The following is a 13,939-nucleotide window of genomic DNA, read 5'->3' on the forward strand; positions in this document are numbered from 1 at the left end:
AATGAAGTGGCAGCAGTCTGCAAGAGAGCAGCCAGTTAGCTGTTTGCCAAATCAGTCAAAATAAATAAGTCTTAATGATGGATTATTAACGGTTGCCAAGCTTCAAATGCTGCATTTTCTTAATCCCTAAAAGCAAAAAAAAAAGAAAAAAAAAGAAAAACATTGTACAAGAACAAAGAGTCTTACTACAAGTGTCTCTACCATTAAAGAGGTACTCACTTCCATAACACTGGGGAACTAGAGAGATACAGAAATCAATGCAGCAAAGGCCATGATAAGCAGGGTTTTACTCTCCAATGAGCAGCCATAGTGGTGGGTCCTAAAATGTCCATGGAATATTAGAACCATAACATAACTATAACTATAGCTAGACCTTCTCTGCCTGATAAATGTTTCAAAAATCTTTCAAAAGACACACCTCTGGTTTGTAACGCAGGTTTTCTGCTGAAAAATCTGAAGTCCTAAACCCAATACAAGATGACCTCATCCAAATGACATCATCAGGGTTATTCTGTCACTCTTTAAAAGTCTACCACCGTGCCAGTAGCAAATGGTTTGTGGTGAGGTGATCAGGGGCCATGCTGGACCATGGCAGATGAAAAAAAAAATTACTGGGGAAAAAAAAAAAAGGCTGAAAGAAAAAAAAGCACAGTATCAACAGTAAACCTGTCATTATAAATCATTTTCAAACCCGATTGACTGCGCTTTAAATACTGTGGATGTCATTATCTCCAATGTGGAAACAATGAGCTAATGACCATTAGGCTCGGCAGTCATTTTCTTGTGACTGAAACATGAGGTAGGCCAAACTGTTAAGTGCATATTAGAATGAAATGTTACCGACAGATGTTTGATGTGGCTCTAACAGACAGGATGTCACCTATTGTCAATATGTCTTTATCTCATATATGTTAGTAGCATGTGGTAAATGTGGTCTTTTTCAATTTAAGATTACTTACCACATACTGTAAATTAGGAATCGTCACGACGCATATGATTGTAAGCCACATGAAATTAGTTTAGAAGTCACTGCTGCGCCATAATCTAAACTCCACAGTGGCACAGATTATGATCCAATCATTGCTAATCGAGCCTTTCTACAGTTCCAGCACCCACAGCTTCGCGCATCTGGAGACCATTCAGTAGTGAGCTCCACACCGCGATAACTGACTCCGGTAATCCACTAAAACCCAGTGTACCACCCGATGTGTGCTGACATTAAGGTGTTAGCGCTGCCTGATCTCGCTGTGTGCTGCTGTGTTTTCACTGCCAGGGTTTGTTCAAATCAACCAGTGCACTAAACTGGTGAGGAGTGTGGGTATAGTCAAGACCAGTGCACCGTGTTACAACATTATAAACTCCTAACACACCCCCAGCCTTTGAAGGTCAGGCCTGTCTGCACAGGGGGTTAAATGCCACAGAAATTAATTACTTCCCCTGTCAATCTCTGCTATCGTGGTTTCCCATGACAGAAAAAAAAGGGGGTTGGGGCTTAATTCTCGCCCCCTCCACCCACCCTCACCCCCTTTTTTTTTTTTTTTTTTACCCCATGCTATATCCCACACCCCACCTTTCACAACTTCACAGCGCTGAAATGAATTTGGCAGCATGCGGTTAATAAAGATTACCCCCGCAGTTTATCTTTACGTGAGTACCTTTATACACAGCAGAGATCAAAAGGAGCCGGTTGCAAATCGGGTTAAATTTCGAGAAATTTTCCTGTGGGGGGGGGGGACGGGGGGACGGGGGGGGGGACCAGCTGGTGAAATACCATCACTATAGCCATCAAAGACCTGCCCTGTATGTTGCCGCATGCTGGGTTCAGTGTGATACTGACAGGCTTTTATTTCATTGATGTACAGAGCACGTGCTAGTGTGTGTGTTTGTGTGTTATATTTTGTTTACATTAACACTGCAGTGCACTGTTACGCCGCAGGTTATAAAATCCAGTTAAATCCAGTAAAGAGCGCGCTCTCTAGATCATTTAGTTTACATTGTGCTGTATGGACCTCCATTCTGCAGGTGCACATTCATTCTGCTGGGTTGAGTTGTGGTGCGTGGCGACTGCTGTGGCTCAATCTGGGTGGAGATGAAGCAGCAGAGTGTGAAGAAGTGGGCCAAGACCTGAAGGGATCTGGACATGAATGTGTCCTCAGTGGATGTGTATAAGTTCCACATGGCAGCTTTGAGTAGCAGCTAAGTTACTTAAGATAGAGTTTCCAAATCCATCTTTTAGTCATCCTTAAAAGCGGCACAAATGAGTGGTTTTATATTAACAATGACTGTGTGTAATGGAAAAAAGATGTTGTTCACTTTGCATTTCCCATCAGCTCTAGGGAACATTAGCTTCTTCAAGCTAATTGTTTTGGTTTTTACTGTTTCACTCCTTAGGTTCAGTCTAGCTGCTCTTATCAAGCCAAGACAGCAGAAAAAGCACAGCCATGTAAAAGGCCCTCACCCCTGTTACATAAGAGCAAGAGCCACAGATTTAAAAAAAAGACATCTGCGTGGTAGTTTTGTGTCCCTAAGTGATCGTTTTGTATGTCTTTTGTATGTTATTTGAACAAGAAATGTTAACAATTACTCAAAGGCCCTGTTCAGACCTGGCCTTAACATGTATTCTTGGGTAGTAGGCCGCCCTAACTAGAGGTGTGAATGCATCCAGGACGTATTGAGGACACATCTGAGATCCGCTTAGACCACATTGATAGCTTAAAATGACCGGAGGTGGTGTGGGCCACATACGGCCACATTCTTTTTGCAGTGCGTTCTCAAATGTGACCTGGGCCACATTAAAGGACGGCCCACTCAACTGACGTCCTTTGCCTAAGCAGAAGTACCTACTCATTCAGGTGGTTGTCAAATCACATAAACTTGATTTGGTTTGCCTGGAACACCATAAGGAATAGATCAAGTCTACATTGTTTAATTTCTTCTTCTTCTTCTTTTAATTCCTGGCAGATTAGGCACAGCACAGGAAGTGAAATCCGATCACAAGCGGTCAGCCAAGACACTTTGTGGAGACACATTCTAATGCAAGGTGTGAACTGACGTACTTCGAGTTGTCCACTTGTGATCGGATCACTCAAGACGCATGTTAATGCCGAGTGTAAGCAGTGAATACTGAGTCTGAGCTTGGGGCCGCATTTGGCAACAGTCCTCATAAGTATATAATTACAAACATGTGTGAATATGTACATTTTGAGGCATTTGAGGTCGCCTGGATATCGTGCATAAGTAGAAAAATAACAGATCCTTTTTGCCTAAAGCAATTTCACTTACTCATGACCATGGGACAACAAAACATACCCAAAGTGATTAGAAACGGTAATGTAGAGCATAAAAATCAACTTGGACCCGGTCGCTCATGGGTGGTATCATTTCATCATGAATTCCACGCTTCAAATGATATGGTTTTGGAATCCATCCAATTCACTGGGGGAAAAAAAAACAATGGCTCATAACAGGCGTAACATTATTGGTTTAAAACATCATTGGCCTCTTTGTGTGTGTGACAGGAGGTGGAGCTGTGCAGACAGAACAGCCAGGAGAAGCTCGGCCTGACGCTGTGCTACAGGACCGACGATGAGGAGGACACCGGCATCTATGTCAGCCAGGTGAGCCCAGAGAAAATAGTGACTCCTTGTTAGCGCATTTAACCGTTTTCTTTTAAGGACTTGGTGGTAATTGGTTGCTCGTGCCACACAATCTTTGTTCTGTAAAATAAAATGCCACGGCCCCGAGAAGCCCTGAAGCTCTCCCCCAACGGAGTCTGAAGAAACTCAGGGCTCCACAATCAGTTTCCTTTGGAGCAGGTATTTATTAAAAGATGGCATGAAATCCCATTTGAATTCCCATCTTTACACACTGAAGCGGAGAGCAAGTGGAAGTGAATTAGGGAGGATGGGGAGAAAAATGTTTGCCAGTCAAATATCAACTGAGAATGAGCCACGCATGGCCAAAGAGGAAGTCAGGTTTGAAATGTGATTCCCGTCCTGCCATTCTCATCCCTCCTCCTTTAACGTGTTTTAATTGAAGGTTTTAATTAGGTCTGAGCAACAACCTTCTCTTTCCCCTCCACCACAGTATGTCAAATGACATGTTCTCCCATTTAGTGTACCCCCTCTGAATACCAAACACACAAAACAAAAGAGGAAACACGCTGCAGAGAGACTTTTTAAAATTCTAAAGGATTTGTGACTCGGAGAAAAACAATTCCTCCTGCAAAATTGTTAACAAAAGGAAAAACAAATTATTTCACTTTTTGAGATGAACCTGGATGAATGGTAATATTACGAGGGCTTTAAACATTACAAAATGAATTAGAAAAATGTTTAGTGTGGCTCCAGGTGCAGTTCCAATCCCCTTCCAAACACAAAGGCGAGGGTGTGAAAAGTAAGAGCTGCTACGAGGATTAGAAACACAGCCATAAGGATATAAATGGCAGAATTACAAAAGACATGCAGTATATTTAGCTGCTTTCAGCCTTTATAAAAAATGACTTGTATATAAATCTGTGAACTCTGCCAGCTATTCCTCTGGTTTTTTCACCTGTTCTTCTTGCACCACACGACGACTCTGAATGCAAAAACAACAGCAGCACCTTCTGAACCGCAACAGACTGTGAAAGCAAGTCTCCCACCGACAGAACACGTCTATTTTTGTATGTTTGATAAAAAGGATAAAAATGCTAATTTCCCTCATTAAAATGTATGCATGGATAGTATTGGTGCGACTATGTGTGTGATTTTGTTTTTTCTCCATTTTTTTTTTTTTTTTCCTCCACATGTTGGTATCTCTCTTGATCCTCAGCGCAACAATAACAAAGTTTATCAAAGGATTGTTGAGGGATTGTTATGTTGTTATATGCATTTCCAGTGGGACGCATTTTCAGACGTATGAGGTCTAGAACAGAATCATGTCTGCACCATAAACACTTTTTTTATTTTGTTACTTTTTTTTTTTCCTACTGTCTCTATTTTTTTCCACCCATGCTCCCTCAGATAATGTCAAGGACTTACATGTTACCTCAGTCAGTGTCAGTCACCAGCAGTCAGGGCTTCTCAGGATGAATGAGATACATTCTAGCACCAGGAAAAAAATTGAAAAATACAGTGTTGTCAGTGAGAAAATAAGTATCTCTTCTCTTTGTAAAAATGAAGAGACTTTTTTTTTTCTTCCTGACAGCAGAAATGAGAGAGCAGTGGTGTGAGAGCGTTGCATCAGTGGTGGGTTTTTTTTGGAGAATACGGAGCTACTCAATGACCAGCTGTCAGCATTGATCTCCATGTTCTTTTTGTGCAGGTGGAGCCGAACAGTATAGCAGCGAGAGATGGCCGCATCAAGGAAGGAGATCGTATTCTACAGGTGTGTAGTGTCGTCTCAGCGGAGTTCATTCGCACCAGGTTATATTATTAACTCACACTGATTCCAACATGTCTTCCTTCTCTCTGTCTAGTCGGAACCATTTAGTGTTCTTCACACCACTGGCAGGATGTTATCTTTGATAGCAACCTTGTTTTTTACAAAAGAAAAAGAAAAGAAAATCCTTATTTTGTGTGTGTGGAAAAAACATGTAGATCCTCCAATCTGCTTTTTTAGAGAATATCCAAGCTGCTGGCTGGTGTCTCCAGTCTGGGCAAGCATATGTATATTTAATCACCTCGTTTTACCAGGGAAATTAAAGTTCTTTGTCGCAGTTACACGAAGCACTACATCATCTGTCTCAGTCTTGCTCTGTCTCATTATGCAAAAACACCAATGGGGTCTCTCTATCTGATGTCCTTCTTTAGGATGCTTTAGCTACAACACCGCTCAGAGTCTAGAGATCAGAGAACTGGCTGCATGGTACCACTGCTGCACTACTACACACTTTCTGAAACAGCTTTTTTTTGTTGGTTTTTTTTTTGTTGTTTTAACATCGGATTGTATCTTTAGTCAGTCTACAACAGATATTGTACAACGTACTCTCAGTGCACATTGTTTTCCCACTGCAACACAGGATTAACAAAGTGGAAAAGTTTGTGTGCCTGACTCCAGGCTTACCAATACATGCCACCAGCTGTGTGTAACCAAGGGGAACACTCCCTCGTTAAGACTTAATGAGGAAGTGTCTGTTACTTGGTTTTAGTATCTTCTGCACAGGGCACGTGTGAATATAACTCTCAACCTTGTGGGAGTCATTTTTTCTGTTTCTGATTTATATGTTTCTTATATGTTTTTTTTTTGTGTGTTTTTTTTTTTTACATGTCCATGTGTATAAGCAGAAGGATATTTACATATATGGAAACATTTGTGCATGTATACACAGCTATTGGTTTATATACTTATTAATACCCATGCAAACCTGCACTCACTCACTCCTAGTTAATGAGTTCACCCAAAACACCTTGTGCCTCTTACTGCCTTGTTCCTGATTGGCTGGTGCTGTTTGCCTGAAAGCCCTTTTAAGCCTCTAGAGCCACACAGTCTGTAAGTTGTGTTCACAGTCCTATTTGCATCAGAGGGGGATTCTCAGATCTTTGTTAGCATACAGGCTTTTATTTATTTTTTCTGCATGATTGTGGTTTTTGGGTTTTGGACTGTTGGTCAGAGAACTAGACGTTTGAAAACAGACTCGTAACAAACGATTGATTTGAGAGCACAATCTCCAGATTAATCCAACGTGAAAACTATTGTAGTTGCGGCATGACATAGCATCCTGATACAGTGGAGCTAAATAACTCTACATATCTCTACATGCAGTTTACTTTAAGGCACTTCACTTTACTTATATACCTACAACGGATTTATCATTTTTGACCATTTGTCAAGCTGGAAAACGAACATAATGTCAGTTTTCTATGAAAAATTGGATAACAGTGGCACGTTTGTCACTATATCGTATAAAATCATTATGCAAGCGTCCAAAATGTGTGTTGTCCCTATGAAGATGAATGGAACATTTGAATTTCTATCGAAACAGAAGGGTTAAAAAAAATTAATTTGATCATCACAAACTAAGACAAAGTGAATTGAAAGAAATTGAACTTGATCATGCAGTGAAGCATACTGGTTCAAGATACTCATTGTCCACAATAAACAATATAGGTCACTGGAGCACCGCCTAGTAGCAGTAGAGTGTAGTCCTGAGCAATGGCATTCTCACAAAGTTCACTTCTTATTTATCCTTGATAGTTTATTTAAATTACATTATTCAAGATATTGATTATTTTTGAAATGTAAGCATCATGATTTAAAAAAAAAACAAAAAAAAAACCATCTAAAATCCAGTCTGATGTACTTTTACTGATCTGTCCTCTCACTAAGCGACACCTCAACTTGCCTCCAGTCTGAGCATTAGTGCACCAGCATTACTTCTCCTCCATATTTATTGTATATAGCACTTTGAGTATCTCCATTCTCTCACTGTAGTGTTTCTGTTTCCCTGCAGTATGAATGATTGTAGGGAGCAGGGCCTGCTGTACTCCTGGCCCTATTATCTTCTTCTGACAGCCCCATTACTCTAGTGAGGAAAAGATGAACGCCACCTGTCAAAGAACAGTTAATTGTGTGTCTGGATGTGCGGTGAGAGCAGACTCTCGTGAGGTCGGGCTGTACGCACACGCAGTTGACTCCCCTTACCGAGCGCGCAGCCTTTACCCGTCCCTCTCCTACGGATGCATGGAGCAGGAAGAAGTAATGGCAGAAAGGAGGAGAGAGAGAGACAGAGGGAGAGGTTAAAAAAGAAACTAATGGAGGGGAGGGAGAAAATTTTATAAATAGACAGCGAAAAAAGGTGCCTTGCAAGAAAAAAACACTATCAAAAACACTTACACCCATCCTTTCGTTCATGTCTGTTACACGTATGATCAAATCACAGACTGTCTTTTCATGGGTATGTAGTCCTGACTTTCTGCAAGTTCCTTCTTCTTAACATGACCCTCTATACTTTGTCTTTGATGTTTGATGTGCAGATAAATGGATGTGAGGTGCAAGACAGAGAGAAAGCTGTTGCCTTGTTGTCAAGTGAAGAAGCAAGGAGCATCATACTACTGGTGACAAGACCAGAAATCCAGGTAAACATACACACACGCATACACAGGCTCCCTGCCCTCACTTGACAACCTATGTCATGTCAAATAACAGCAGCCGGCTGCTGAGTGCCTGTTGCTTTCCTTCCAACTGCCGGCGTGATTGTCTGGAGCTTCCGCACACACAAAACACTCACAGGCAGAGAGAGACAGGTTTCTGACAAGATGTTGTTGTGATTTCAGCTGGAGGAGGAGGTATGGCTGGATGACGAGCAACAGGAGCTTGTGGAGGAGCTGAAGATGGAGATCCTGGAGGAGAGGAGGAAGCAGAAAGAACGTAACTTTGACAGGGGAGATGAGGTGAGAGCGTCAAGTAAGAGAAATGAATCAAAAAGAGACAGAAAGGTATCTGGGATAGGCAAGACAGGAGGACAGGTGTTGGGGTAGAAGGAGGGAGAGACTAACCTTCAAACTTTTTCATAAGAATGTTGATACTGGATGATTCTGCAAATTTCAGTTACAGTGTTTCAAATGCTCTAGCTTTCTCGAATAAAAAAACTATGGTATGGTTAAGTTAGGAAAAGATCATGGGTTTGGCAAAGGTACGGTTCAGGTTAGGCAAACAAAGCACTTGCTTAAGGTTAAAGATCATGGTAAAAGTGCAAGTCTACGATGGGGCGCAAACTATGGTTTCCTGCAGGCCCAAACCCTGACCTCCACACCCTCACTTTCCATCTCACCACATATTGGGTACACTACTTCCTCCATTGGCATTGGGTGTGAATTGTGAGGTGCAGAATTGTCCGACATGGGTGTAATGTTGATCTATGTCCCTTCCGCAATGCACTAAGTAACCAAATGTTACAAACAAAAGAAGCTCTTGCGAGTGAATAAATCAGTTTTTATCTTTTCTTCACACACCAGAATCAAGCTGAAGATGAGATCACAACCGACACGGCTACCTGCTCCTCCAATAATCAAGACAGCGGGTTTGGACGCAGTACAGACAGTCCGGAGCACCAACCCCTGCTGGCCAGACTTCACAGGAGGAGCCCGGCCCATTGCCTGAGGGAGCGATGGCGGGCAGAGCATCCGCACACAAGACGAGGGACTGCAGTGCCACAGGACACTCAGAGTCCGAGGACAGGGTCCAAAGGCCAAGGTCATGAGGGGGTAGTCAGTATTCGCAATAGTGGAGGTGGGGTCCTCGGTTTAGAGAATCGCTTCCAGCAACTTCTGGAGCTCAAGTGTCAAATCCGGAATGGAGGCGAGTGCGGGGTGTACTCCATCCGACACAGTATAGAGTGTAGCCTCACTGAGCAGGGAGGAGGGGATGAAGATTGTGTGGAAAGTGTGGGAGAAGGGGGAGGGGTGGAGCAGGAGTTGAGGATGCTAAATGAGGAACTGCGCAGCATTGAGCTGGAGTGTCAGAGCATCATGCAGGCGCACCAGCTCCGCCAGAGCCACCAGCTGGACCCCTCACAGCCCGCACCCTGCTCACCAGGACGGAGCCCCAAAGACGGACGCAAGCGGCACGGCAGGCTGGCCGACATCCACGAACACCCGGAGAGGTCGGACAGCGATAAGATCAGAGAGAAGGACAGCTCCAGTGCCTACAACACAGCGGACAGCGCGCGGTCAACACCGCTGGGTATGGAGAGATCTCCTGACCACTCTCTGCAGAGACATATCAGCATCACCAACCAGAAAAACCTCAGACTGGCGTCTTCCACACCCTCCAGCCCCATCCCTATCCCCAAGCCCCAGGGTACACCCAGTCGTAGCAGACCAGCAGACCCAGGCCCCGTTATCTCCAGCAGCCCAGACCAGAGCAACCCTTCCAGGTCTGAGTCAGACCCCGCCCTGCCCGCAGACGATGAGAGGTGTGAGAAGAAAGGGAGGACAAGAGAGTCCAGGAGAGGGCTTCCCTATGGGTGTTCATATCAAACAACCCCCTATCAAGGCCAAGGAGGATCAAGGCAACTGCAGGTATGTATTATCAAGAAGAGACGTGTCAACCAAACATTGATTTGCCCTTGAGTAAGGCTCTTCTGATGACAGTTCTTCTAACAGTGTTCTTTGTGTTGCAGAGCTACATGCAGCTGCTACAACAGCACTCATCCCTGGAGTATTCCCAGAGCCAGCTGAGCCTGCTCAGCGTCTGTCGAGATCCTGTGAGCCGAAACGGACGCCCTGGGGAACCCCGTCTAGAGTGGAAAGTCAAAGTCCGCGCTGACGGCACGCGGTACGTGGCCCGAAGGCCTGCTCGTGACCGCATCCTGAGGGAGAGGGCGCTGAGGATCCGAGAGGAGAGGAGCGGAGGCATGACCACAGACGATGATGCCATGAGTGAGATGAAGATGGGCCGCTATTGGAGCAAAGAGGAGAGGAAGCAGCATTTGGCGCGAGCCAGGGAGCAGAGGAAGAGGAGGGAGTTCATGCAAAAGAGCCGCCTCGAGTGTTTAAAGGAGGGACCAGCCAGCGGAGCCGAGGGCAGGAAGGAGATCAATATCTTAGAGCTGAGTCACAAAAAGATGATGAAGAAACGCAACAAAAAGATCCTTGACAACTGGATGACCATCCAGGAGTTGATGAGCCATGGGGCCAGAGTCCCAGAGGGGTCTAAAGTACACAACGCCTTCCTGTCTGTCACAACTGTCTAACGGACGGATACAGTACTGCTTATGAAGTACTGTACACTTTAATATCAGGTAGCCTGCAGTTCAGGAACTACTGCTTTGTTTGGAAAAAAAGAAAACGTCACTGCTGAGGACTTCTGTAGCATTCCCGAAGCAACTTTGCATCTACCACCATAAGAATGTCTGAACAGTTCTGCAGTGCTATCATGACAAGACGCCAGCCACTCAAAACTTTGAACTGTTCTGTTTTTACACTGACTTTTTTGATGCACTGGCTTCCGATAGCACATGAGTTTGGTAGCACGTTGGTTCAAACAGATTCACACATGAAAGGAACCAACACATTCATGTATACTATGTATTGTGTCTTCATACTCTCCGTTCTTCTGTTTCATTGCATATGAAGCGACATCACTTGCCTCGTTCAAGGTGGCGTTTTTTTATAATGGGGGAAAATACAATATTTTTCACACTTTGTAAACTCAGTAACTTTTTGTAAGGAATTTTTTACACTGAATGTCATTGTACTGTAAACATTTTATTGTTATTTATGTTTGTATCTCCAAACCATCAAGGTCAGAGTTGACGCTATTTGATTGTACTGTAGCTCGCATTGTTCGCCAGTCCAACACGGACAGAAATGAAAAACTTTGTGAACTCTGTGAAGAACTCCCCGTCTTAAAACACTTGTTTCATTGTGTTGATAATGTCACATGGGTTAGAGTTGTCTGAAAAAAAAAATTATAGCACTCAATTTAAAGCACTCAAAGGCTTGTATTAGTCATGGGCTTGGAGGACTTTATCAAACGGATTTACCTCAACTTGCAGTCAAAAGTCTGATGTATCAAGTGTTTTTGAATACATGGGTAACTGAATCAATGACTTAGGGAACTCTTGAGTCAACCTTCAGCCCTTACTATGTATGTGAATTATGTTTAAAAATGTTAAATATATTCATATTTATATTGTTTACTGTTAATTCTATTTATTGTAAATTAATTTTTATGCTCCATCTGATAAATGTTTCGCATTAAGTGGCTAGCCTTGAAAGGCCAACACCCTTCTCAAGGCGCTGTCAAGAAAATGTATCATATTGCAGCCTTTCAACCCAAACCTGCTGCTTTTCACTGTAAAGCTCATTGAAGAGGCCTTGACTTCAGTATTTGTTGATGGTGAAATTTGTAATAAAAAATTAAAAAATAAAAAGAAAGATTAAGTAAGGTTTCTCTTTTAGTCTGTAATTACCCGATAAACACTTTGTCCTTTGTCATGACTGGAATGTGTTTACCTTCACATGTCAACATATTAATCTTTGCACTGACGATTTTTAGCCTTGTTAGCAGCGGTGTAGTTCTGAGTGTATTGTACCCATTTGTAACAAAGTGCAATTTTGCAGCAACACTTACACTACATTTGCAGTAGATTTCAGAGCAATTCATCCAGACTGACTTATAAGCATCAAGCAGCTGTTAGTCTCAGTCTTAGACAACTCCAACTGCCTCATTAAGTGGGTTTCCAGCCACATGAGAATTGTGTGAATTTTCAGTTTGTGCATAAAAAAATCAGAGTGGAAAGACATTCTAAAAAAAATCTCAAAATATTGCAAAAGGGTTTAGGCTTGGCTGAAATGGAAAAGTTGGTCCACTGAACATATGAAAAATAGTGGCAGATAAAACAAATATATGTGGAGAGATGAAGAGTCTGCTATGGTATTCATACTAATACATAAAACAAACACAAATGCCAAATTTTCTACATTGTTTTTCAGTTTTGAAGTTTTAATTGCATCATCCCTTTGTGCCCTCTTCTTTGGCAATAGCTTAATTGCACCCGACTGGAGAATTAGCGCCACCAACTATTTATCTTTCCAAACCGTCTCAACTTGCCAATTTTCTTGAAATTTGGTTAAAATTTGGATGGACACCTGGTAACAGTTGATTGTTTGTTCCACCCCTCTGGTCCTGGACTAAAATATCACAACAGCTATTGAATGACAAAACAATGCCCCTCTCAGGATGAATTGCAAAAAGTTAATGGTGGTAATGACCATCATGAGCTCACACTTACCAAATACATGCAAAACTAATTGCATTCCCATCAGCTTCAGCTGTACTTTGTGTTCAATTGGCGAATATCATTCTGCTGACGCTAAAATGGTGAGTTTAAGAAGTACAAGAGCAACACCTGCGTCTCCCTGATATCAAATAAAATTGCACTCCACATGAGGAAAATGTATTGTTTCCTGCAGAGAAGATCTCGTGTACTTGTGTGTGTTTGTGTGGTATCAGGCATGGAATACATGAGCGGCAGCTAGGCTGTAAGATACATAATGTGGGAAAATCTTTGTGGTAAGTGCTGCTACTGATCAATACTGTGCAATCAGCTACCACTACAGAACATGATTGCTAATTGAACACATGGGAGAATTAAATGGAAACTATAATGATTGCTGCACCTGGAAAACTACTACACCTGCCTCCAGGCTGCACCAAACCAATGCCTCCAGATCTCCACACTCACAGGAAGTCATAAAGCATTTTGATGTTTTGTGGCTTGAAAGCACACATAGTAATTTACCCTGTCGCTACAGTTTACAGTATTCATGTATTCACATTGGGACGACTGACTGACAGTATGTGTGGGGGGTGGGATACCAGTGCAGTGCAATGCTGTGTGTGTGTGTATGGAAGGGGGCGCATGTCCATTTAGTGATAGGCTGCATCAAAGCTAAACTATACTCCCATTTCAAAGCATTGAGGAGATGCTGGTGAAGTCTCCTCATCCCCTGTCAATCTGCTGTGTCTGTCCACAGCCCACTGAACTGAAGAATTAATGAGAGACATCAGCCCGGCATCTCCATTGCCAGGGCTTTTATGCATAATATTAAATCAGGTAAGCACTGCACCCACTTTTCTCAAAGCAACTCATCTCCCTGTATGATATCCAAACAGTTTTTTCTGTGTGACAGAAGTGGCACAGGAACTGAGGTATAATTTGTTGCAGTCAACCCAGTATTATAAATGATTAATCCCAATATGCATAGCAAAGATAATTGAATGTATTTTAAATGTTGATCTGTTACACACCAGTGGTGTCGTGTGGTAGACTAACCTGGAATAGGCTTGGATTTCCATACATGTATGAACCAAAATATATAGCTTAAAGCTAAGGCTTAAGTTGTTTTCAAGCTACAAGCTTGCAAGACATGATATAAAAAGAGCATAGCACCATATCTCTACAGAATATGGAATAAGCTTGTTCAAAAGAGCACTGCCTTGGCTTCTGTGT

General features: G+C 42.7%; 1 protein-coding gene across 1 annotated transcript in view; it reads left to right on the forward strand.

The window, feature by feature from the left end:
• Positions 1–11,860, forward strand: part of pdzrn4 (PDZ domain containing ring finger 4) — a 35,278-nt gene extending 23,418 nt beyond the window's left edge. The window contains exons 4-9 of the mRNA XM_056368278.1: positions 3,519–3,617; positions 5,305–5,367; positions 7,956–8,057; positions 8,256–8,372; positions 8,937–10,001; positions 10,103–11,860. Coding sequence (XP_056224253.1) covers positions 3,519–3,617; positions 5,305–5,367; positions 7,956–8,057; positions 8,256–8,372; positions 8,937–10,001; positions 10,103–10,675 — 2,019 coding nt within the window. The 3' untranslated portion in view covers positions 10,676–11,860. The remainder of the gene's footprint in view (positions 1–3,518; positions 3,618–5,304; positions 5,368–7,955; positions 8,058–8,255; positions 8,373–8,936; positions 10,002–10,102) is intronic.
• The last annotated feature ends 2,079 nt before the right edge of the window (positions 11,861–13,939 follow it).

This window comes from Seriola aureovittata, chromosome 22 (assembly GCF_021018895.1).
Source record: "Seriola aureovittata isolate HTS-2021-v1 ecotype China chromosome 22, ASM2101889v1, whole genome shotgun sequence".
NCBI lineage: Eukaryota > Metazoa > Chordata > Actinopteri > Carangiformes > Carangidae > Seriola > Seriola aureovittata.